The following is a 24602-nucleotide window of genomic DNA, read 5'->3' on the forward strand; positions in this document are numbered from 1 at the left end:
AACTCCTTCAATATTTGCTCATACAGCAGATACTGCAACAAAAATGGACTGCCTGTGAACGTGTGCGACTGAACTTGGAGCACATTATCAAAAAAGTAATGAATTACTGAGTTATTTTAAATACTAGCACACTATTTTAGAAGAGGATCTGCACCTAAATAAACTCATGTTCTTATCTTAACTCCTAGGAAATACGTGACAAGCAATTCATAGAGTCGCTAGGCATACATTTATTGCCTTCTTTTTTTGTTGTTTCAATATTTAATCACTGGGTTTTTTATTCTACTAGACAGCTACTGCCACATCAACATAATTTTCACAATTCCCAGGGTCTTCCTATAATAACCTGACTTGCTTTGATAACCTATAAGGCTTCCTGTGGGCAGAACAGTGAAGCCGCCCACCTGGTTGAGCAGTGCTCCCCAGCTGTCTTTACGCTGATGTACATTCTATTAAGGGTATTGACTAGACTGGCTTTTGAAGTTACAAGAAAGCAAGAGACGCCTCAGGTACCCCCGGAAAAAACACAGGTCTCCAGAAGTGGCCTCTACCTGCTCAAAGTTACCCAGTAAATGAAGGAAGAAAAATAGTATTTATCAACTATCTAGAGGCATTGTGGTAAGCATTGTATTTTAAAGATATACTACTACTAATGCCCAAATAACATGAATAGTAATGGCTTACATGCCTGCGCTGAGTATTTTACATGTAAGTTTAAAGTGTGAATGTACAATTAGTCTCATAAACACTGCACACACACAAGATGACTACACGGCTTGTGGTTTTATGCACTAAGTCCTGACACCCTGAAACCACGTCTTCTGTGCTAGGCTGGTCTGGCAAGAAGGACGTGACTGAGCTAGTTTGGCTCTGGCCAGAGAGGCTCAGCTACTGGTCCACATTTGGGTTCCACTGAGTCAAAGTTAGACTGTTAGTCTAGTTAGAATTGGACATGGAACAACAGACTGGTTCCAAATCAGGCAAGGAGTACATCAAGGCTATACATTGTTACCCTGCTTATTTAACTTATATGCAGAGTACATCATGAGAAACATTGGGCTGGATGAAGCACCAGCTGGAATCAAGACTGCCAGGAGAAATATCAATAACCTCAGATACGCAGATGACACCACCCTTATGGCAGAAAGCGAAGAACTGAACCTCTTGATGAAAGTGAAAGAGGAGAGTGAAAAAGTTGGCTTAAAACTCAACATTCAGAAAACCAAGATCATGGCATCCAGATGGGGAAACAGTGGAAACAGTGGCTGACTTTATTTTTCTGGGCTCCAAAATCACTGCAGATGGTGACTGTAGCCATGAAATTAAAAGACACTTGATCCTTGGAAGAAAAGCTATGTCCAACCTAGACAGCATATTAAAAAGCAGAGACGTTACTTTGCCAACAAAGGTCTGTCTAGTCAAAGCTATGGTTTTTCCTGTAGTCATGTATGGATGTGAGAGTTGGACTATAAAGAAAGCTGAGTGCTGAAGAATTGATGCTTTTGAACTGTGGTGTTGGAGAAGACTCTTGAGAGTCCCTTGGACTGCAAGGAGATCCAACCGGTCCATTCTAAAGGAGATCAGTCCTGAATATTCATTGGAAGGACTGATGCTGAAGCTGAAACTCCAATCCTCTGGTTCCCTGATGAGAAGAACTGACTTTTGAAAAGACCCTGATGCTGGGAAAGATTGAAGGTGGCAGAAGGGGACGACAGAGGATGAGATGGTTGGATGGCATCACTGACTCGATGGACATGAGTTTGAGCAAGCTCTGGGAGTTGGTGATGGACAGGGAAGCATGGGGTCCTTGCAGTCCATGGGGTCTCAAAGAGTTGGACACAACTGAGCGACTGAACTGAACTGAACTGAGTCAAAGTCCAAAGAGGGGACCTTCCCTCTCACTCTTGCCTTCTCTCCGTTCTCTCCCCTAGGACCTAGCCTATGAGTGGCTGCGCTCAGTCCCAGCTTCCAGCAAGGGCAATGTCCTCATCTCCATGGCTTGTAGGAAGCAGAGGGGCCAAGTCCAATACTGTTGGAGGCAGGCCTGAGGGCAGCCCCTGTCCCCCTGCCCCCTGAATTCTGCAGTGTTTCCAGGGGAAGTGGGCAGAAAGCCTTTGCTTTCTTTCTTTACTTTTTTCTTTAAGCATCTAGCCTTAATTGACCAGTTTTTATCCTGCCTTCACAACAGTATTAAAGGAAATGTAGCTTGCCCACTCCCTGTAGATGAAAGCTGAGACTGAGGAGGAGACTGGGGGTCAGTAGGAGGAGGCAAGGTTGAGGGGCTTTTGTGGAACTGAATTTCAGTGGATTGACTTTCTGGGAATTGACCTAGAGCCATTTCCAGGTGACCACAATTTTCTTCCCAAAAGGAAGGAATAAGGCTTTGCTAGATTGAGGGCAAGAGAAGAAGGGGGTGACAGAGGATGGAATGGGTGGATGACATCACTGACTCAATGGACACGAGTTGAGCAAACTCAGTGAGACAGTGAAGGACAAGGAAGCCTGGCGTGCTGAAGTGCATGGGGTCGCAAAGAGTCGGACACGACTTAGCGAGAGAACAAAAATTCCTAACATATGTCTTTAAAAGCATTTCCTTCAGCATTGACAAGTTCAGGAAAAAAAAATTTCCATCTATGCATACAGTGGAGAAGGTGTGTGAAGACATGGCAGAAAGAGATTTGAAGATGCAGGCCTTGAAGATGGGAGTGATGTGGCCACGAGCCAAGCAATGCAGCCAGATACCAGAAGCTGGAAGAGGCAAGGACTGACTCCCCCCGAGAGCATCGAGAGAGAGCACTGCCCTGTAAAACTTGCATTTCAACCCAGTAACACTACTGACTTCAGATTTCTAGCCTCAAGAACTGTGAGAGAATAGATGTCTATGGTTGTAAGCCACCAAATCTGTGGTCATTTGTCATCATAGCTGCAGGAAACAAAGACACCATCCTCCATAGATTGTGCCAATCAGGGAGCTCTGGGTGAAGGACTAGCACAGACCTTGCTGTGCAGCCAAGATTTCTGCATTTTGGGGGCTATCACAGAAAAGGTGGAAAGAGACCAGCTGGCATAGACAACACACGCACAGTCACGATTCCCACTTTTTAGTTAAACAGCACCGCCTTCTCATTTCTGTCCAGCAGTTACATTTTCTTTTGTTTTATTTGAAGGAAAGGTTATTTCTATAATATAACAAAGACTACTGATCATAAACCAACAGCCAATATCATATCTAAAATGGAATAATTAGGAATTCCCACTACAACAAAAAATAAAGAGGGCCACCATTACCACCATAATCTTACTTCCTCCATTCTGAGATGTACTCCAGACATTTCTGACTTTGGGATGTGAATTACATATTGTTGTTGTTTAGTTGCTAAGTCATGTCTGATTCTTTTGTGACCCCATGGACTGTAGCCTGCCAGTCTCCTCTATCCATGAGATTTCCCAGGCAGGAGTTCTGGAGTGGGTTGCCTTTTCTTTCTCCAGGGGATCTTCCCAACTGAGGGACCAAACCCATGCCTCCTGCATTGCCAGGTAGATTCTTTACCACTGGGAAGCCCATGAATTATATGCATGGATATTATATATTGGGATATTGCAACTAGTAGTCCCTAAAACTATTATTAAATTGATAACATGTTCTTATGCTCAGTGGTCTTAAAATCAAAGAAATATGGTATTTAACATTATTCTGAAAATCCTAGCATATACTGTAACACAAAACAGAAGAGATAAACTGACAAAAAAAGAAAGAAAAACATTTGCAGATGATATCATAATCCTAGTTGATACAAGACGATTGAAACTCTTTGGATCACCATCAAACTCTTTGGATCACCAAGGAATATGGCTGGATGTAAGAGAAATATACAAAACACAACACTTCCTTATATGAAAAACACTATATTCTTAACAGCAAATAAAACATTTTAAAAAAGGTAAACAGAGACTTCCTGGTGGTCCAGTGGTTAAGAACCCGCCCTGCGATGCAGGGGACGTGGGTTCATTGCCTGGTCAGGGAACTAGGATCCCATCTGCTTTGGAGCAGCTAAGTCCACGTGCTGCAGCTACGGAGCCCGCATGTCCCAACTACTGAACACGCGCCAAAATGTAAGTCTGTCTGCTGCAATCAAAGCCCCCACATGATGCAAGGAAGGTCCTGCATGCCACAACTAAGATCCGAGGCAGCCAAATAAATAGACAAAATATTTTTTTTAATTAAAACTAAGAAGGGAAATATGGGAATAATTCTAAAAAATGTGAAGAGCCTAATGTATGAAAATGTGTGGAAAAGTACGAAACTCTGTTGAGGAATAACTGTCTTAAACAGAAGGATACATCAGTTACAAATGTGATGGCTAAACAGTTTATGACTGCCAAATCAAACAGCAGTTTAACTGCAAATTCTAATGAGGTTAGGGGCAGTAAGGAGTGGTTGCCTGACAAAATGATTAAAGTTCAAGTGCAAGAAAAAACAAGCAAGGATAGCCAAAATACTTGTTAAAAAGAGGACAGCCATACTGATTAAATCAAAGCAGTGCTAGTATAATACCAGAATGGAGCTACAGAGCAGAACCACATTTCCTAATAGGCCCTAGTGTGTGTACAGATCCAATGCATGACAGGAGCCAAAAGCAGCAGCAAGGGGAAGATCAATTAGTCTATATACGGAGCTTGGCTGGTTGATAGGCTTTCTAGGACAAAAAAAGATCTATTTAACCCTCATATACTGTTGGTGGGAATGTAATTTGGTACAGCCACTACGGAGTACAGTATGGAGGTTCCTTAAAAAACTAAAAATAGAGCTACCATATGACCCTGTAATCCCACTCTTGGACATATACCTGGAGAAAAACATGACCCAAAGGGATGGTGGTGGTGGTTTAGTTGCTAAGCTGTGTCCGACTTTGGCGACCACATGGACGGTAGCCCACTAGGCTCTTCTGTCCGTGAGATTTTCCAGGCAAGAATACTGGCGTGAGGTTGCCATTGATATATGTACCCCAATGTTCACTGAAGCACTGTTTACAAGCGCCAAGACCCATATGGAAGCAACCTAAATGTTCATCAACAGAGGAACGGATAAAGGAGATGGGGTACACATATGCAACGGAGTATCACTCAGCCAGGAAAAGAATGAAGTAATGCCACCTGAGCAAAATGGATGAACCCAGAGATTGTCATACTGAGTTAAGTCAGTCAGATACAGAAGAAGAACTATCATATGACATCCCTTATATGTGGAATCTAAACAGAAATGATACAAATGAACTTACTTACAAAACAAAAAGAGACTCACAGACTTAGAAAACAAATTTACGGGTGCCAGGGCAAAGGGATAGTTAGGGAGTTTGGGACGGTCATGTACACGCTGCTATATTCAAAATGGATAACCAACAAAGACAGCACATAGAACTCTACTCAAGGTTATATGCCAGACTGGACTGGAAGTGGATTTGGGGGAGAATGTGCTGTGCTTAGTCGCTCAGTTGTGTCTGACTCTTTGTGACCCCCATGGACTGTAGCCTGCCAGGCTCCTCTGCCCATGGGATTCTCCAGGTAAGAATACTGGAGTGGGTTGCCATTTCCTTCTCCGGGGATCTTCCCAACCCAGGGACCTAACCCAGGTCTCCTGCATTGCAGGCAGATTCTTTACTGTCTGAGCCACAGTGGATACATGTATATGTACGGCTGATTCCCTTCACTGTTCACCTGGAACTATCACAACATTGTTAATCAGCTATACACCAACACAAAATAAAAATGTTAAATTTTGGAAAAACAAACAAACAAACATTGACTTAAAGCCTTTATTGTTGTTCATTCGCCCAGTCACGTCCAACGCTTTGTGACCCCATGGACTGCAGCATGCCAGGCCTCTCTGTCCCTTATCATCTCCCAAAGTTTGCCCAAGTTCATGTCCATTGCATAAGTGATGCCATCCAGCCATCTTATCCTCTGATGCCCTCTTCTCCTTCTGCCCTCAATCTTTCCCAGCATTAGGGACTTTTCCAATGAGTCAGCTGTTCGTATCAGATGACCAAAATACTAGAGTTTCAGCTTCAGCATCAGTCCTTTCAATGAGTATTCAGGATTGATTTTCCTTAAGACTGACTGGTTTGATCTCTTTGCTGTCCAAGGGACTCTCAAGAGTCTCTTCCAACACCACAGTTTAAAAGCATTAATTCTTCAGTGCTCCACCTTCCTTATGGTCCAGCTCTCACAACCATACATGACCACTGGGAAGACCATAGCTTTGACTATATGGACCTTTGTCGGCAGAGTAATGTCTCTGCTTTTCAACACACTATCTAGGTTTGTCATAGATTTCCTGCCAAGGAGCAAGAGTCTTTTAATTTCATGGCTGCAGTCACCATCCATAGTGATTTTACAGCCCAAGAAGAGGAAATCTGCCACTACTTCAACCTTTTCCCCTTCTGTTTGTCATGAAGTAATGGAGCCGGATGCCATGATCTTATATTTTTTTTAAATATTTAGTCTTAAACCAGCTCTTTCACTTTCCTCCTTCACCCTGATCAAGAGGCTCTTTAGTTCCTCTTCACTTTCTGCCATTAGAGTGGTATCATCCGCATATCTGAGGTTGTTGATGTTTCTCTTGCCTTGATTCCATCCAGATAACGCACCCAGCCCATTTCTCATGATGTGCTCAGCGTATAGATTAAACAAACAGGGTGACAGCAGACAGCCCTGTAGTATCCTTTCTCAATCTTGAACCACTCGTTTCATACAGGGTTCTAACTGTTGCTTCTTGACCTACATACAGATTTCTCAGGAGACAGGTAGGATGGTCTGGTATTCCCATCTCTTTAAGAGCTTTCCATAGTTTATTATGATCCACACAGTCAAAGGCTTTGGTATAGTTGATGAAACAGAGATAGATGTTTTTTTGGAATTCCCTAGCTTTCTCTATGATCCAGTGAATGTTGGCAATTTGATCTCTGGTTCCTCTTCCTTTTCTGAATCCAGATTGGACATCTGGAAGTTCTTAGTTCACATAATGCTGAAGCCTAGCATCTAAGATTTTAAGCATGATCTTACTAGCATGGGAGATGAGTGCAACTGTCCAATGGTGAACACATTCTTTAGTACTACTTTCTTGGGAACTGGGAAGAGGATTGACCTTTCCAGTCCTGTGGCCACTGCTGGGTCTTCCAGATTTGCTAACATATTAAATGCAACACCTTGACGGCATCATCCTTTAGGGTTTTGAATAGTTTTACTGGAATTTCATCACATCCACTAGCTTTATTAACAGCAGTGCTTCCTAAGGCCCACTTGACTTCACCTTCCCTAATGTCTGGCTCTGGGTGGCTGACCACACCATCATAGTCATAGGGTTCATCTGGACCTTTTTTATACAGTCCTTCCATGTATTCTTTCCATCTCCTCTTAATCTCTTCAGCTTCTACTAAGTCTCTACCATTTACGTCCTTTATTGTGCCCATCTTTGGGCAAAATGTTCCCTTGATACCTCCTATTTTCCTGAAGAGACCTCTAGTCTTCCCCTTCTGTTGTTTTCTTCTAGTTTTACACACTGTTCATTGATGAAGGCCTTGTCTCTCTGTGCCGTTCTTTGGAAATCTGCGTTTTTGGGGATATATCTTTCCCTTTCTGCCTTGTTTTTCATTTCTCTTCTTTCTTTAGCTATTTGTAAGGTCTCCTCAGATAACCACTTTGCCTTCGTGCTTTTCTTTTTCTTTGGGGTGATTTTGTTTGCTGCCTTCTGTACAATATTATGGACTTCCCTGTCCATAGTTCTTCAGGCACACTGTTTACAAGTTCTAATCCCTTAAATCTATTCAGATCATCAGCTTCTCATAGCCAAATTCAGGCTTAAACTAAAGAAAGCGGGGAAAAACACTAGGCCAGCCAGGTACAACCTAAATCAAACCCCCTATGAATGTGCAGAGGAGGTAAAGAATAGATTTAGAGCCTTGCCTGATATTAATAAACCAAAATAAATTACAAACGGATTAAAGGATTATTTGTAAAGCATTTTGAATAAAAACACTGAAAAACAAAATCTTTGGGTATGACTTGACCTGTTTCACAGGAATGGAAGACATCACAAAGGAGAAGACTGACATCTGTTTACTGCAGATAGATTTTTGTACTTCAAAATAGTGACACGATGTTTGAAAATGTTCACAGTAAAAAGTTTTTAAAAAGTAATATAAATTAAAAAATGGAAATGAACAGGCAATCACAGCTATGCACAAGACAGAGTTAATCCGTATGTATGTATACATAAAGCCCATGTACCTGAAATAAGACAGCACGCGCATATGGAGAGCTCATATGTGCCAGCGTGTGGTTTACCCTTTAATTTTCACAACTGCCTTATAAGAGAGGTGCACTGTTCCTGTCCCCATGGTAGAGCAGGGGAAGCTGAGGTGGACCAAAGTTGTTTAAGATAACTAAGTCAGTACTGGCAGAGCCAGGATTCAACCTCAGGCACTTTGGCTCTGGGGCGGGTGCTCTTGGCCATTACACTATGCCGTTCCCACTAATGCTGCAGTGGACAAAAAGCCAATTCACAAAAAAGGAAGTGCAAATGCGTGGGGAGATATTCAATCACATTTATAATACAACTTACATTTCCATTCATAAAATCAGCAATTAAAAAAAAAAAAAAACCAGTGCCAGCTGGGGTGACTCCATGGCTACCTTCACAATCTAATCTTAGATTCTAGGAATCCACTCTGGCCCCCTCCAAAATGTTCTCAAAGATGGTTAGGTGACCATCACCTCCCTTCTTTAACCCTTTTTTGGCTATCTGTTACCCTGGCATAAAGGCCCAAGTCTATAACAAGGGCAGCGATTCCCACTCTCCAGCCAAGCCTATCCTTTCATGTCACAAAAAGCACCGTCCACCCTGTTTGCCCAGTAGCCACAGAGCACTCTTGCAGCCTTGAAAAAGCCAAGCTGTAGACTCTTTTCTCCTCCAGTCCTGTCCCTATGCCAGAAGGCATATGAACCTTATAGTATCTATAACCCCAGGAAGCTTCCTTCATAATACTTAACAGTAGCTATAGTCACACAACTGCATGATCTTTGTCAGTCTGTCCTGAGCAGTACTAGTCTTGTACCCTCACGACCCAGCACAGTGCTTTGGCTGTCAAAGATATTCCACAAATATCTGCCAAAGGAATATACATTAATGACTGAAAGAAAAAGAAAGGAGAAAAGTAAAAAATAAGGAAAGGAGGAGAAACAGGCACCCTCCTAGATGGTGGTAAGATTAAGATGCCTTCTTTTTTTTTTAACAAAGCAATCGGACAACGTGTGTCAGAAGTCTTAAATATATTAATAACGCCATGCAATAATCAACAATCATTATTAATATTGTAATCATATTGCAACATAATTATTAATAAGTATAACTAATAGTGCAATCATAAAAACCTATCTTGAGGAAGATAATTCGAAATCTAGCACAGAAATTTAGGCTGGCTATAGAATTGCATACAATAGCAAAAAACTGAAAACATCTTTAATGTCCAAAACTAGAGATGTGGTCAAGTAGCCTGTGGTACAGTCATAAATTATACAATATATAAAAGTCGTATTTATGAAGAGTTAATGCCATGGAAGATGTTTAGTTCATTATAGGGGGAAAGACATAACATTTAAATAGAGAACAGTTAGGGTTTTGAAAAACAACATGACTAAGTGGCAGACAGGGCTGAGTGCCTGCCCGGGAACTCTGCCTTCCTTCCTGACAGACCCCTGGTTCTGGCCACAGTCCTTGGAGAAGGCCAGGCTCCCTCCCCGGGGTCAGAGGACGGACCCTGATTAGCCTAATCTACCCCGGTTTTGGCAGTTCCACTCCTCTTGCCAGTGATACATGTGATACAACTCTGGCCAGCAAAACAAAAGGAAGTCTGTCAGGGGCTTTCTGTGACAAAAATTCCTTGCTGTGAATAAATGGTGCCCTGAGGATGGCAGAGCAGAGGGCTGGGACAACGCTGAGTTGCTGTATCAACCTTCCCTGGAACTGCCCTATCTGTGGGCTGACCAACACAGCATCATGTGAAAGAGAGCAGAATGTTCACAATGTCTGAGAGGTGGGATTACCAGGCATTTTATTCATTTTAATAGCTTCTTCAACTTTCAAGTTTTTTATAATAAAGCATCAAAGTAAGAGGGAAAAAGTTAATAAGAAAAAGATAACTACCTACTGTATGAACCTCGCCTGGAATAATCTCAGTCTAGATGAAAACAGCCATGTAAATAAATGATTAAGATATGATGAGATAAAATCACAAAATACCACATCATAGCTATTTGTCTGTTGTTGCTGAGTCGATAAATTGTGTCTGACTCTTTGCAACTGTAGCAGACCAGGCTTCTCTGTTAAATAAAAAATTTTAAAATCCCTCATAATATCTAATGGTGAGGATATGGAGAAACTAGAACTCTTATACACTGTTGGTGGGAAGGAATGTGAAACAGTACAACCACTTTCAAAACTGTTTTGCAGTTTCTTCTAAGGCTAAATAATGCAAATACCCTATGGCTCAGGCACTATACTTCTGGGTACTTACTCAAGGAAAATGAAAAGAGATGGTCACAAAAAGACTTACACAAGAATGTTTATGGAACCAGGAACAGGGAGAAGGGAAGAGGGAGAGTTGTTTAATGGGTGCAGAGTTTTAGATTTGAAAATGAATAACTTCTGGGACTTCCCTGGCGGTCCAGTGGTTAAGACTGCTTCCACTGCAGGGAGCCTATTAGAATCAATGCCTGGTCAGGGAACTAAGATCCTGCATGCTGCATGGCCAAAAATATAATAATTAATATATATTAAAAGAAAAGAAAATGAAAAAGTTCTGGAGATTGGTTTCACCACGTGAATATACATTATACCATTGAACTATACACTTGAAAATGGTTAATTTGGTAAATTTTATGTGTTTTTTCACCACAATAACAAAAAAAGAAGAAAAAGAATGTTCATAGAACTTTATTCTTGATAGCCACAAACTGGAAACAACCCCAGAGTCCAGAGACTGATGAATGAATTAAACAACTAGTACGCAAGCATAAAGCAGATAGTGACACATGCAACGTGGTTGAACCTCACTAAAAGAAGCCACACACAAAGTACATACTGAATAGTTCAATTTACATGACATTTTAGAGAGGCAAAAACTGATCTATGATGATAGACATCAGAACAGTGGTAGCCTCTGGGTATACTGGTAACTAGAAAGGTGCATGAGGGAACTGTCTGCAGTGAGGGAAATCCTTTATCTTCTTGATTTGGAGGTAATTAAATGGGTATCTGTATTTGCCAAAATTTATTGAATGGTATTCAGTGAATACCATATCATATTCATAAAATGTTTATTGTATATGATTATATCTCAAAAAGAGATTTAGGGAAGTTTTGAGACGAGGGAATTGGACGAGGCTAAATTCATCATTTTGACTACACTGAGAAGCTGTTAGCCGAACAAGACTGCTTCTTTAAATCAGATCAATAGCAAGAGATAAACATCTCATGCAGCAATTTATAAAATGCTTAATTTAAGAACATTAAAATGATTACAATTATACATATATTTGAAGTCAGTTTTGTGGAGTAAGCTTTGATATTCTACTAAATTTAAAAAAGGAAAAATATATGATACATACACACTAATGTATCTTTAAAACAAAACATAGACCTTTATTTAATTAAAATTGCTTTTATTTAAAACACTGGACAGAGTGTTGAAAATTGCGCTTTCTTCATTAAGTAAGAATAACTGGAGCCTATTATACAGAGTGAAGTAAGCCAGAAAGAAAAACACCAATACAGTATACTAACGCATATATATGGAATTTAGAAAGATGGTAACAATAACCCTGTGTACGAGACAGCAAAAGAGAAAAAATAAAATAAAACACTGGACAATATTTTCATCAAATACCTTGTTAAAATCTGAAATAAAACCAAATATTAACTTTTTAGTCATATGTCAAAAAGCAAACCTTTAGGACACAGAATGAAGAAAAAATATTTTTAAGCGTACAAAGGAAGAAATCAAAAAGGACAAAATTTGTCTACAGGAGAATGAAAAACAGGTTTTGTATATTTAATAATAAAGCCAAAATTTGATAGCAACCAACCAACTGGAAGGGTATTTACAGCACATAAGAGTTTTTTGCTTTTTATAATCAGCACATACTCATTTTTTAGATAATTTGTATAATTTATAAACAAAATCATTTAGAGACAACAAGCAAATAGACAAAATCACAAATTAACAGAATTTTTAAAATGGAAATAAAAATGGTTAACAAAAAACAGTTCAAACTAAATCATAACCAAAAGTGCAAATTAAAATGAGACACTGTTTTTCAAGTTAGCCAAGATTTTCCTCTTTCAGTTAAAATACCCAGTCCTGGAGAGGGCAGGGCTAGTCAGGGGCACAGGGAATGGAGAGGCATTGCAGTGTAAACTCAGATTGGCGTGTAAACTTGTACTCACTTTAAAAAAATAATTATTTATTTTTAATTTGAGGATAACTATTTTATTTGGAGAAGGAAATGGCAACCCACTCCAGTGTTCTTGCCTGGAGAATCCCAGGGGCGGGGGAGCCTGGTGGGCTGCCGTCTATGGGGTCGCACAGAGTCGGACACGACTGAAGTGATTTAGCAGCAGCAGCAACTGTTTTATTAGTGCGCATGTATCATTCTGTCATACATCAACATGATTCAGCCACAGTCTTACTCACTTTTAAGGAAGCAAATGAGGACAAGAAGGTACTGCAGCTAGGTAGAAGGGAGGCCCAGATATTTGGGGGTGAGAGTGGGGTTAAACAACAGCCCTCTCACCTCCAGCCTCTAATGGTAAGAAAATTACTTTTTTTGTGTAATTTTGTTTCTTCTTTAGAACAGGAGGGTATCACTGCTCCGCTTTTTCTGTTGGGGCGTAGATGTGGCATGAGTAGGGTTCCCTGAAGATGAGGCACCAGGAAGATGGATGTGGGTTTGGGCCCTCCCTGGGAGAGGCCCAAAGACCAACACCTGAGCAGCCGCTGTGCTGAAGGCCAGACTGCACTCTGTGCTGCAAGTCCCCCCACATTTGGCTCTGCCACTCACCCCAAGCCAGGGTGCTGTTCCTGGGGAGCAGCGCTGGGCACAGCAGAAGCGCCTTGAGATGGCTATGGAGAAGGCAAGGTGCAGATCGGCGTGCAGAACATCTGGGTGAGAAGCCAAACAATGACAAGAAGATGGAGTATATTTTATGTAAAAGTCCAAGAAAAGGAAGGGAGGAGATACACACCAAGCTATTAGTAGTAGCTGTACCCCTGGAGGGTGAGATAAGCTGGATGGAAAGGGGTCTCATTTCGTTTATAATTTCTAGTTTGGAATTTTTTTTTTAAGCCTCTTTTGAATGTTTGGGTATTAAAAAAAAAAAAAGGTTTAAACTTCACAACCCTTGATCCCCAAACTCCAGTCAAAGAATGAATTGTTAAGGGACTTAAAACCTTCCCTGGCTCATTGTAAGTGCTCAAGGAAATGTTTTAAAGATAAATACTCTAAGGGTGGGGGGGGGGGCGGCGGGGAAAGACTCAAACTATGGAAAAAAGCCTTAATATCCTACCTATCATAGTTTAGACTATGAAAAGACTCTTTAAAGTCCCTTGGACCGCAGGGACATCAAACCTGTCAATCCTAAAGGAAATCAACCCTGAATATTCATTGGAAGGACTGATGCTGAAGCTGAGGCTCTAATACTTTGGCCACCTGGTGTGAAGAGCCAACTGATTGGAAAAGACACTGATGCTGGAAAGGATTGAGAACAGGAGGAGAAGGGGACGATAGAAGATGAGATGGTTGGATGGCATCACTGACTCAATGGACATGAGTTTGAGCAAATTCCAGGAGACAATGAAGGACAGGGAAGCCTGGCATGCTGCAGTTCATGTGGTCTCAAAGAGTCGGACGGGTCTTAGCAACTGAACAACATCATAGTTCAGGAGGGTTTCAGGGGGTGAAATATCTCACAGGGTGGAATTTCCAGGTGGCTGTTCCTTGGGGCTTGACCCTTCACCTCTGCCGGTTCACATGCACACGGGGAGACAGGTTCTGCCTTGCTGGGATGGCACCTGCATACCTGTGTTTACAGACATTTACAGTGACAACTGTATCTACCATGCAGATTAATAATGTTGATTAATCCTAATCAACACAGTGGCATCATTTTCTCCCTGTGAGTAGATTTTCAGTTATTCTCTAATAAACACTTATTAAGCACATACTATGTGCCAGGCACCGTCCTAGACCCTAGAGATACAGTGGTAAACAAAACAAAAATTTCTTTCCTCATTATTTTCATGAAACTGATGTTTTAGTGAGAAGACAGGCAACAAACAAATATACAATGTCAATTAGTTCTAAGTGCTAAGAAGAAAAATAATGCAGCTAATTTCTTAGCTAAGTAAGAAATACAGAGCACACAGCCTCTGTCTTCAAGGGGCTCTCAGTCTAGCAGAGAACTGACCCGAAAATAGACAGTTATCAAAGAGAAATCAAATCCACAATGGGGTTGTGCTCAGGGGTTTATGTGACTTCCTAATTGATGGAGGTCAAAGAAAGCGTCTGGGAAGAGAAGCATGGCCTGAACCCAAGGAAGTCAATCAGCCAAAACAGTGTGTGTGAGTGTGTGCATGCACACACACACAACCCAAACAGCAGACGCAAAGGCAAGGAAAAGATAGAAAGAACGCGATCGATGCCATAACAAAATAACAATGTGCGATGGACAAACAACACCAGGTGGCTTCACTCTAGCTGAAAGACTCTGGGCCTCAGAGAAGTGGGATATAAGCACACATGTCAGCACAGATGCCTATGCACGCACACACACTTGAAGCAATCATTGGTGTTTTCACCTGCCTAGTACTTACTTCTGCACTTCCCATCCCATGCCGTTGTGGAAGAAGTTTCACTCCTGCCTTCAAAAGTGGGCCTGTGACACAGACTTGCCTAATCATGGCATCCGTTGCTCCTTGTCTACATGACTAGTTTACAATGCTAGAAGTGAGCTATAAGGTCATAGGCTTGGGGCTGCCAGAAGTCACCTTTTTCAATATGAACAGAGAAAACAGCAGAAAAGAATGAGGGCAACAAACAAAAAGAAGCAGAGAAAGGCAGGGTGAAGAGAGTCTTCACGGCATCATTTCAGTCTCACGATCCAGCCATGCCTGAAGTTCACCTTTGGACTGCCTAGTTAAATAATCAATCCTTTTTTGCTTACATTAGGTTTCCGCTATTTACAATTAGATTAGCATATACCCTCCTGGGGAAAGAACTTCACTCTGTGTGTGGTGGTGGTGGGGTACAAAGGGAAAGGAAGGATAAATTATGTAAAAGCATCTCTCCCATTAAGGCTGATAAACGTGATGAAATAGGTGACTTCAGGACATCTGGGAGGGTACAGAAGCAGCAATGAGAGCTTCCTGGGTGGAGGAACTGAGAGTTTATTTGTCACAATCTACATGGGTGGATTATGCAAATCTTCCAAGTTCCTAATAACTCACCATACAGCTGAAAGTCATCTTCAAACTGAGAAACAACACAGAACAGCTGATCAAAAACACCAAGAATGTCATCTGTTTAAAACCCATTTACTATTCCCACATGAATGCACATCCATCACAGACCTTTCTCAAATACTTAATTTTGTGACAAACTTAATATTGTGAATTCTCTAACCCTGATACCAAATGATCATCCAGTGTTCTCCAGGAAACTTAACTCAAGCAGCTGCACTCACTATGGTCCAAGTCTAACAGATGTTAGAGCAAAATAAACTGCTGTATCTCAAGAGATCACTACAAAAGCCCAAAAGCTCAGATCCTGTGGTTGACATATTTGAAAACTCAAATCAGTTGGTCACAGATAATACCAGTCGTGGTCTGAATCACAGCTTCAAATCTTTAAATCCTCAAATCAGAAGAAAGGTCACATTACACCCTGTTACAGTATAAAAATAACTAGCTTAAAGGAAATTGTCTTAAGCAATGTTACTCCTGGCTGAAGTAACAATATCTGGAGATGTTTTCTTCTTTCCAAGTATCTATTGTGTGTGTATGATCCCAGCACATGTGCCCATGAGCCTTTCCTTTTTCTCTGCATGAAAAGGCCAAATCTTGGTTCACATCTGGACAACGCTGGGCAAGATGTAAAATACAAGATAATTTATCACCAGACAATGAGATGTTATTCTTAGAGCAAATACTGGCCCTCTAAACTCTGCTTATGCCTCCCTTCCCCCACTACACTAGGCTCACACTGCCTGGGCTCAAGTCATTGAGAAATGTTATTCAGTTGCTAAGTCGTGTCCAACTCTTTTTGACCCCATGGACTGCAGCACGTCAGTTCTTCACTATCTCTGGGAGTTTGCTCAAATTCATGTCCACTGAGTTGGTGATGCTGAGAAATAACAAGACCCAAACCCCATAGAGCCTGAGGGCCTGGGTTCAAGTTCCAACTCTGCCATTAACTAGTGTCAGAAACTTGGCTAAGCTCATCTTCTGCATCTGTAAAATGGGAATTATACTTATTATAGCACTGGGTTGCTGGAGGGATTAAATCAATTAGTGTCTGTAAAGAGCCTGGTTACAGGGTCACACACCTAGCAAGTGCTCAATAAAGAGAAGTTACAATTAAGAGATGGAGAAGGAAATGGCAACCCCTTCCGGTAGTCTTGCCTGGGAAATCCCATGGACAGAGGAGTCTGTTGGGATGCAGTCTATGGTACTGCAAAGAGTCAGACACGAATGAAGCAACTAAGCATTATTAAGAGAATAAAGTGAGGCTTAATCTTTTTCCAGTTCTAAAATTTGATGATCTACTGTAGAGAGATGGTGGGTTTCTAGTCTCCCCACCCCCATCCCAACTCTGCTTTATCCTATCTGGCAGAATAGCAAATATTCAGAATAGCAAAAAGTTCCCCTGCTTTTCAAGCACCTGTACCAACAGGAAACCTTCAGCAAGGAAGCAAGTTCAAGTCATGGGTGCTTGGATCTTACTAATAATAGCTAGACACTTCAAATTCTGACAACAACCCTGCAAGGTAGATATAATAATCCTCATTTGTAGATAAGATCAGGTAGGAGTAGAAAGGTTAAATAACTCAGTCACTGTCATACAGCTGGCAAAGCAGACCTGACTCCCAAAGTTCATGCCCTCTTTCTACTCTATTCCCTCCTCTCATACAGTAAGCACACCCAACTATGAAATAATGGAAAAGATATTTCAGGATCTCTGACACGATGGGAACAGGCTTTCTTTAGTAAAGAAAGAAACTGGCATCATCACTCACATTTGCTGGGCAATTTGTTGCTCCTGCGTTCTCCCTCCCAGTGGCCTGTTCTAGAGATCCGGCCTCCCTCTCAACATCAGCCACTGTGCAGGCCTCTGTGTGCACATCCTCCTCCCTTAGCAGCTTAGGCTCTGCTCCCTCCCTTACCGCAGGCTGGGACACCCCGACACTGCGTGGAGTATCCGGTGACAGGTACTAAGGCCTTTTTGAAAGACAAGTTTCCCAAACTCTGACATCAACACGTCACACCTGAGGCAGGCTTACCCTCTAGCGGGGCCCAAGAATCAAGCCAGATGAAGGAAGGGGAGGTGACGCAACTAGGCTTCCTGCACCAAGGCCAGAGCGAGGCGGAGCGCAGTGTCCGTGACCCCGCAGTGGGCTCTACACGGCGGACGCCTACGCCTTCCCTGTGGAAGGCACGCCAAGGGCGGCGGATGTTATCCCAGGGATGAGGCGCGGGCCTATGCAGTCAGAGCTGAAGACGCAGAAAGGAGCGGACCGGAACGAGTCCCAGGCGCCTCGCTCTACTGTCACTCTCCCTCAGGCGAGGGAGTTGGCGAGAGGAAAACAAGGGCCTTTGGTACCCAGCTGTTCGGCTCTGGCTGGCACGAGCGCCAGAGCATCCGTGCGCAGTCTCTGCCGCCCACACCCGGAGCACGCACACGAGCACTTGGCCCCCGGCGATCACCTCCCCGCGAGGCTGCAGAGCCCCGCCGCTGCCCGCGACCCCCGCCTCCCCAACCTGGCCCTGCGGCCACCCTCAGCCCACCCGGGCGCCCCTGCGCTCCCTCTTCCAGTAGCGCCCGACACTGGAGCGGCGGTGGGAGCCGGGCGTTCAGGCCACAGAAGGTGATGGCCGGGAAGGGAAAAACCTCTTACCGGGTCCTGTAATTCTCCGGGACACAACTCGACACCAGAGACAGTCACTGCCGCCCGGACCCTCCCCCCGCCCTCCCCCACCACGTAGCCCTCTCTACCTTCAGTCTGAAATCAATGGCCCTGTCGCGGATTGGTGACATCACCGGCGCGCCGGGCGTGGGAGGAAGCACCACGTGATTTTTCTCTTTTGTTTGCGTCCTAGTTAAGCTAGGATTTTGTTGCTGCTTTCCATGGGTTTTTACTGTTCTGTTAATGGTGTTGCTGTAGGCATGGTGCGAATAGGTACTTGGGTTTGGGATGCTGCATTTTTGCTCTTGGCCTTGATTAAACTCCTCAGTCATTCATAACGTAGTTAGGCCGGAAGGCCTGGATGGTAGGTGGGTACCATCTTAAAAAAAAAAAAAAGGATCTCAGCTACACTGGATAAGTTAATAATGCCCCCAAACCAGTAGTCCTTGGATAGAAAGTTCAGATTAAGTATTTTTAATATGTTATAATGAACGTTACCTTTAATTCGGCCTTTTTGCCACCCCAACTGAGACAAGAAATATTACCAATAATTTAAATCTTCTAAGTGGGCCTCATACTGTACCACTGCTTTCCCCTAAGAAGTAACCTCCATCCTGACTTGTGTTTACACAACTTTTATATTGCTTTCATTTCTTTTCACATTTATGTACATTATTAAACAGTATATTTTAAAATTAGTTTTGTGTGTGTGTCTGTGTATCTGTGATGTTTTTGAACTTTGATCTACTGTTCTGGACATTTATTTTAACAAACATATTCCTAAGTTACTTAGTCCATTCAGGCTCCTATAATAAATACCAAAGATTTATAAACAGAAATTTATTTCTCACAGCTCTAGAGGCTGAAAGTCAGGGTGCCAGCATGTTCCGGGGAAGGCCCTTTTCCTATTGGCAGAGTTCTTGTATAGCAGAAGGAGTTAGGGATCTCTGTGGGGTCTCCTTTATAAGACTTTGAATTCCATGCATGAGGCCTCTACTCTCATGAGTTAAGCCAAAGGCCCCACCTCCTAATACCATCTGTTGGGCCTTAGGATTCCAACTTATGAATTTGGGGAGAACACAAATGTTGACCATATCACTAGGATTCATTCTTGTTGTTGAGTGAAGTTGCATTTCATTCATTCTCATGGCTATATAACAAGTCATTCAATTTTGTGGGTGTACCCATTATTCATTCTCTGGCAGCCTAATATTTATGCAATTTCCAGTTGTTGGGTTTTTATTTTGTATATATACAAGCCATATATATATACACACACAAAATATATATTTATAAGGAGAAAAGGAAAGACATAAGCATCTGAATGCAGAGTTCCAAAGAATAGCAAGAAGAGATAAGAAAGCCTTCCTCAGCGATCAATGCAAATAGAGGAAAACAACAGAATGGGAAAGACTAGAGATCTCTTCAAGAAAATTACAGATACCAAGGGAACATTTCATGCAAAGATGGGCTCGATAAAGGACAGAAATGGTATGGACCTAACAGAAGCAGAAGATATTAAGAAGAGGTGGCAAGAATACACAGAAGAACTGTATAAAAAAGATCTTCACGACCCAGATAATCACGATGGTGTGATCACTCACCTAGAGCCAGATATCCTGGAATGTGAAGTCAAGTGGGCCTTAGAAAGCATCACTACGAACAAAGCTAGTGGAGGTGATGGAATTCCAGTTGAGCTATTTCAAATCCTAAAAGATGATGCTGTGAAAGTGCTGCACTCAATATGCCAGCAAATTTGGAAAACTCAGCAGTGGCCACAGGACTGGAAAAGGTCAGTTTTCATTCCAATCCCAAAGAAAGGCAATGCCAAAGAATGCTCAAACTACCGCACAATTGCACTCATCTCACACGCTAGTAAAGTAATGCTCAAAATTCTCCAAGCCAGGCTTCAGCAATATGTGAACCGTGAACTTCCTGATGTTCAAGCTGGTTTTAGAAAAGGCAGAGGAACCAGAGATCAAATTGCCAACATCCGCTGGATCATGGAAAAAGCAAGAGAGTTCCAGAAAAACACCTATTTCTGCTTTATTGACTATGCCAAAGCCTTTGACTGTGTGCATCACAATCAACTGTGGAAAACTCTGAAAGAGATGGGACTACCAGACCACCTGACCTGCCTCTTGAGAAATTTGTATGCAGGTCAGGAAGCAACAGTTAGAACTGGACATGGAACAACAGACTGGTTCCAAATAGGAAAAGGAGTTTGTCAAGGCTGTATATTGTCACCCTGCTTATTTAACTTATATGCAGAGGACATCATGAGAAATGCTGGACTGGAAGAAGCACAAGCTGGAATCAAGATTGCCAGGAGAAATATCAATAACCTCAGATATGCAGATGACACCACCCTTATGGCAGAAAGTGAAGAGGAACTCAAAAGCCTCTTGATGAAGGTGAAAGAGGAGAGTGAAAAAGTTGGCTTAAAACTCAACATTCAGAAAACGAAGATCATGGCATCCAGTCCCATCACTTCATGGCAAATAGATGGGGAAACAGTGGAAACAGTGTCAGACTTTATTTTTCTGGGCTCCAAAATCACTGCAGATGGTGACTGCAGCCATGAAATTAAAAGATGCTTACTCCTTGGAAGAAAAGTTACGACCAACCTAGATAGCATACTGAAAATCAGAGACATTACTTTGCCAAGAAAGGTCAGTCTAGTCAAGGCTATGGTTTTTCCTGTGGTCATGTATGGATGTGAGAGTTGGACTGTGAAGAAGGCTGAGTGCCGAAGAATTGATGCTTTTGAACTGTGGTGTTGGAGAAGACTCTTGAGAGTCCCTTGGACTGCAAGGAGATCCAACCAGTCCATTCTGAAGGAGATCAGCCCTGGGATTTCTTTGGAAGGAATGATGCTGAAGCTGAAACTCCAGTACTTTGGCCACCTCACGCGAAGAGTTGACTCACTGGAAAAGACTCTGATGCTGGGAGGGATTGGGGGCAGGAGGAGAAGGGGATGACAGAGGATGAGATGGCTGGATGGCATCACTGACTCGATGGACGTGAGTCTGAGGGAACTCCGGGAGTTGGTGATGGACAGGGAGGCCTGGGGTGCTGCGATTCATGGGGTCGCAAAGAGTCGGACACGACTGAGCGACTGAACTGAACTGATATACATATATATGTGTATGTATTCAGATTCTTTTCCACTATAGTTTATTACAAGATTTTGACTGTAGTTCCCTGTGGTATACAGTAAGTCCTGTTGTTTATTTTATATATAATAATGTGTATAAGTTAATCTTAAACTCCTAATTTATTCTCCCTACCTTTTGTCTTTGGCAAAAGTTTGTTTTCTATGTCTGTGGGTCTATTTCTATGTCTGTTTTGTAAATAAGTTCATTTGTACCATTTTTTTGGATTCCACATATGAGATTCTCTGTCTGATTTACTTCACTTACTATGGTGATCTCTAGGTCCATCCGTGTTGCTGCAAGTATTTCATTCTTTTTCTGTGGCTCTTTTATCCATTCATATCTTGATGGACAGATGGTTCCTCAAATATTTGTTCCCCTTTGTGTAGGAGGACTACACATTTCTACCTATTGCCATGTGATTTGAAGTGCCCCTTTTGGGAGGAGTATGCATACCAACCCAGCTGACAATCACTTTGGTCATAATGACTTCATATCTGACCAGAATCTTAAAAAAATATTCTCTCTGTGTTTCCACTAGCTCTCTTGCTTATTTCCCTCTTCAGTGAGAATGGCATGTCCTCCCCTGGGGATCTGAGAATGCAGAAGACATGTGCTATACAGAGCAAGCAAGAAATAAACACTGAGATTTCGGGTTTTGTTAGTTACCCCAGCATATTATAGTGAAAACTGACTGATAAACTATTTGTCTATGTCTTCCTTCCTGTTTTTCACAGATAAACCATTGCAGAAGTTTATTTTGTTGGTCTTTTCAAAGAACCAACTTTTGGTCTTGTTGCTCCTCTCTACTATAACTTAGTTTCCTATTTTATTTTTTAGTTCCTACTTTTGCTCTTATAATTATCATATTCCATTCACCTTCTTTGAGTCTATTCTGTTGTTTGCTTTCTACTTAAGTTATACACTTAGTTCATTAATTTTCAGCCTCTTCCTCCTTCTGTAGAAATTATTTAAAGCAATAAATTTCCCTTGAAGCACTATTTTCATATCCTACAAGTTTTAATATATACTGTTTTCATTAAGTTGTAAAATATTTAAAATTGTATTATAGTTTCTTCCTTGACTCATGAGTTATTTAAAAGCATAGTTTCCAATTTCAAAATCTATGGAAATTTTAAATACTAAAATATCTGCATTGTGATTAGAACATAGTTTTGAAATACTTTTCTTTGAAATTTGTTATTTGCTTTATAGCTTAACTCATGGCCTAATTTTGCAAATGTTCCATATGTGCTTGAGAAGAATTTGTACTGTCTCACTGTTGGGTGCAAAATTGACGTATGTCCATTACTATAAGCTTGTTAATTTTGTTATTCAGATATACATCTTTGCTGATACTTTTTTTCTGGGGGGGGGGTCTGCTTGAATCATCAGACACAAAGACATGTTAAAAAAAATCTCCTGTGGTGATGATATATTTGTCCATTTATCCCTGTAGTTTTTATCAACTTACAATCTATATGTCTTTTTTTACTGGAGTAGAATTGCTTTACAATGTTGTGATAATTTCTGCAGTACGAAAAAGTAAATCAGCTATATGTATACATATATTCCCTTCTTCTTCAGCTTCCCTCCCACCCAACCCCCATCCCACCCCTCTAGGTCATCACAGTACACTCTATATTATCTTGAGCATATTTTATTAGATGCTTATATTTTTAGAACTGTGTCATGGTGTATGCTCATCCATGTCCAACTCTTTGCAACCCCATGGACTGTAGCCTTCCAGGCCACTCTGTCCATAGAATTTTCCAGGCAAGAATACTGGAGTGGATTGCCATTTCCTTCTCCAGGGGATCTCCTTGCCCAGGGATCAAACCCTGCATCTCTTGTGTCTTCTGAATTGTCAGACAGGTTCTTTACCAGCTGAGCCACAGGGAAGTGTTATGGTAATTAAATCTTAAATCATTATAGAGTTATCCCTTTCTATCCCTCTAATGCTCATTATCTTCAATATATTTTATCTGATATTAACATGGCCAAACTAGCTTTCTTTTAGTATTTGCTTGGAATATCATTTTCATTCCTTTTACTTTTAATCATTCTAAGTTCTTTTGCTTTAGAAGTACTCAGAAATCCAGATGGACTTTAAAAAAATTCTGATAATCTCTGTCTTGTAACTGTCAATTTTTGTCCACATATATTTATTGTAATTCTTGATATATTTGAAACTGATTCCAATTTCTACTTGATCCATGTTTTCTATGTTTCTGGCTTTTTTCTTTCTTGCTTCCCCCCTCCTTTCCTTTCTTTTTGGATTAACTGAGTTATTTTTGAAGTTTTTTCCTATTCCATATTTTTCTTTCTAAATATTTGGAATTATGCTTTCTCTTTTTAGTGGTTACCCTTAAAATTTATCATGCATCCTAAAGTTTAACACAATGTTGTCATTCTCTTCTACACAGTCCAAGAGCTTTTGAATAGTTTAGCACTTTTCTTACCCCTTCTGAATAATACAGCACTATTGTCTAATTTTTGGTTCTGTTTTTTCTCTTTTATTAACTCCGTAAACTGGTCATTGTCATTTTATTCTACCCAGACAATATGTGTTTGAGTTAACATACAGAGAAAGAAGGAGAGTTAATGTGAGGATGTGTTTATAGACTAGCTGCCACTCTGTGCAAATAGGATAGCTTGATGTTATGGGGCTGTTCTCCAAAAAGTCACATAAAATGTGTTTCACGAAAGTCTGCCTGGGAAAATATTTTAAAGATGTCTTCAATTACTTAATAAACTGTCTTGAGGAAAGAAGACAGGAATTGTCCCACTGACTCCTGCTTTCCTTCTTTTAGGAGAGTTAACTCCCCTGCCCTTTGTGCCGTGCAGTGCGCCCCACGGTTTTGGAGGTCTCTGCATCCACTGGGTAGCCAGGAGGGAAGAGATGTGTAGTGTTAGCATAGCGTGTGTACTTGCATGAAAGTGGGTGGAGTCTATGCAGAGCTGGCCCAGATTAAAAGTGAGGCCAAGGAAATCTCAAGTGGAGCATATAATGAAAAATGAAGAGGGAGAAGGTTCTCAAAAGAAGGAATAGCATTTTAGAGGCACAGGGATGGAAGAAAGCTCTCTTCCTTTAGGGAAATGCAAGAATAGCAATTTCTGAGAACTCCCTGGCAGTCCAGTGGTTAGGACTCCGAGCTCCCACTGCCAAGGGCCCACGTTTAATCCCTGGACAGGGGACTAAGCTAGCTGAA

The 24602-nt window shown here is 41.6% G+C and overlaps 1 protein-coding gene across 3 annotated transcripts in view; it reads right to left on the reverse strand.

Moving 5' to 3' along the window:
* The window catches only part of ADAR (adenosine deaminase RNA specific), a 51943-nt gene extending 33566 nt beyond the window's left edge, over positions 1-18377 (reverse strand). Inside the window, exon 1 of one of the 3 annotated variants that reach the window (XM_070367259.1) lies at positions 18325-18377. In XM_070367259.1, the coding sequence (XP_070223360.1) occupies positions 18325-18366 (42 nt within the window). In that variant the 5' untranslated portion in view covers positions 18367-18377. Of the gene's footprint in view, positions 1-17347; positions 17465-18226 lie in introns of those variants that run through there. The other 2 variants (XM_070367267.1, XM_070367266.1) reach the window with 2 other exon arrangements.
* Positions 18378-24602: the final 6225 nt, after the last annotated feature.

This window comes from Bos mutus, chromosome 3, assembly GCF_027580195.1.
Source record: "Bos mutus isolate GX-2022 chromosome 3, NWIPB_WYAK_1.1, whole genome shotgun sequence".
Lineage (NCBI taxonomy): Eukaryota > Metazoa > Chordata > Mammalia > Artiodactyla > Bovidae > Bos > Bos mutus.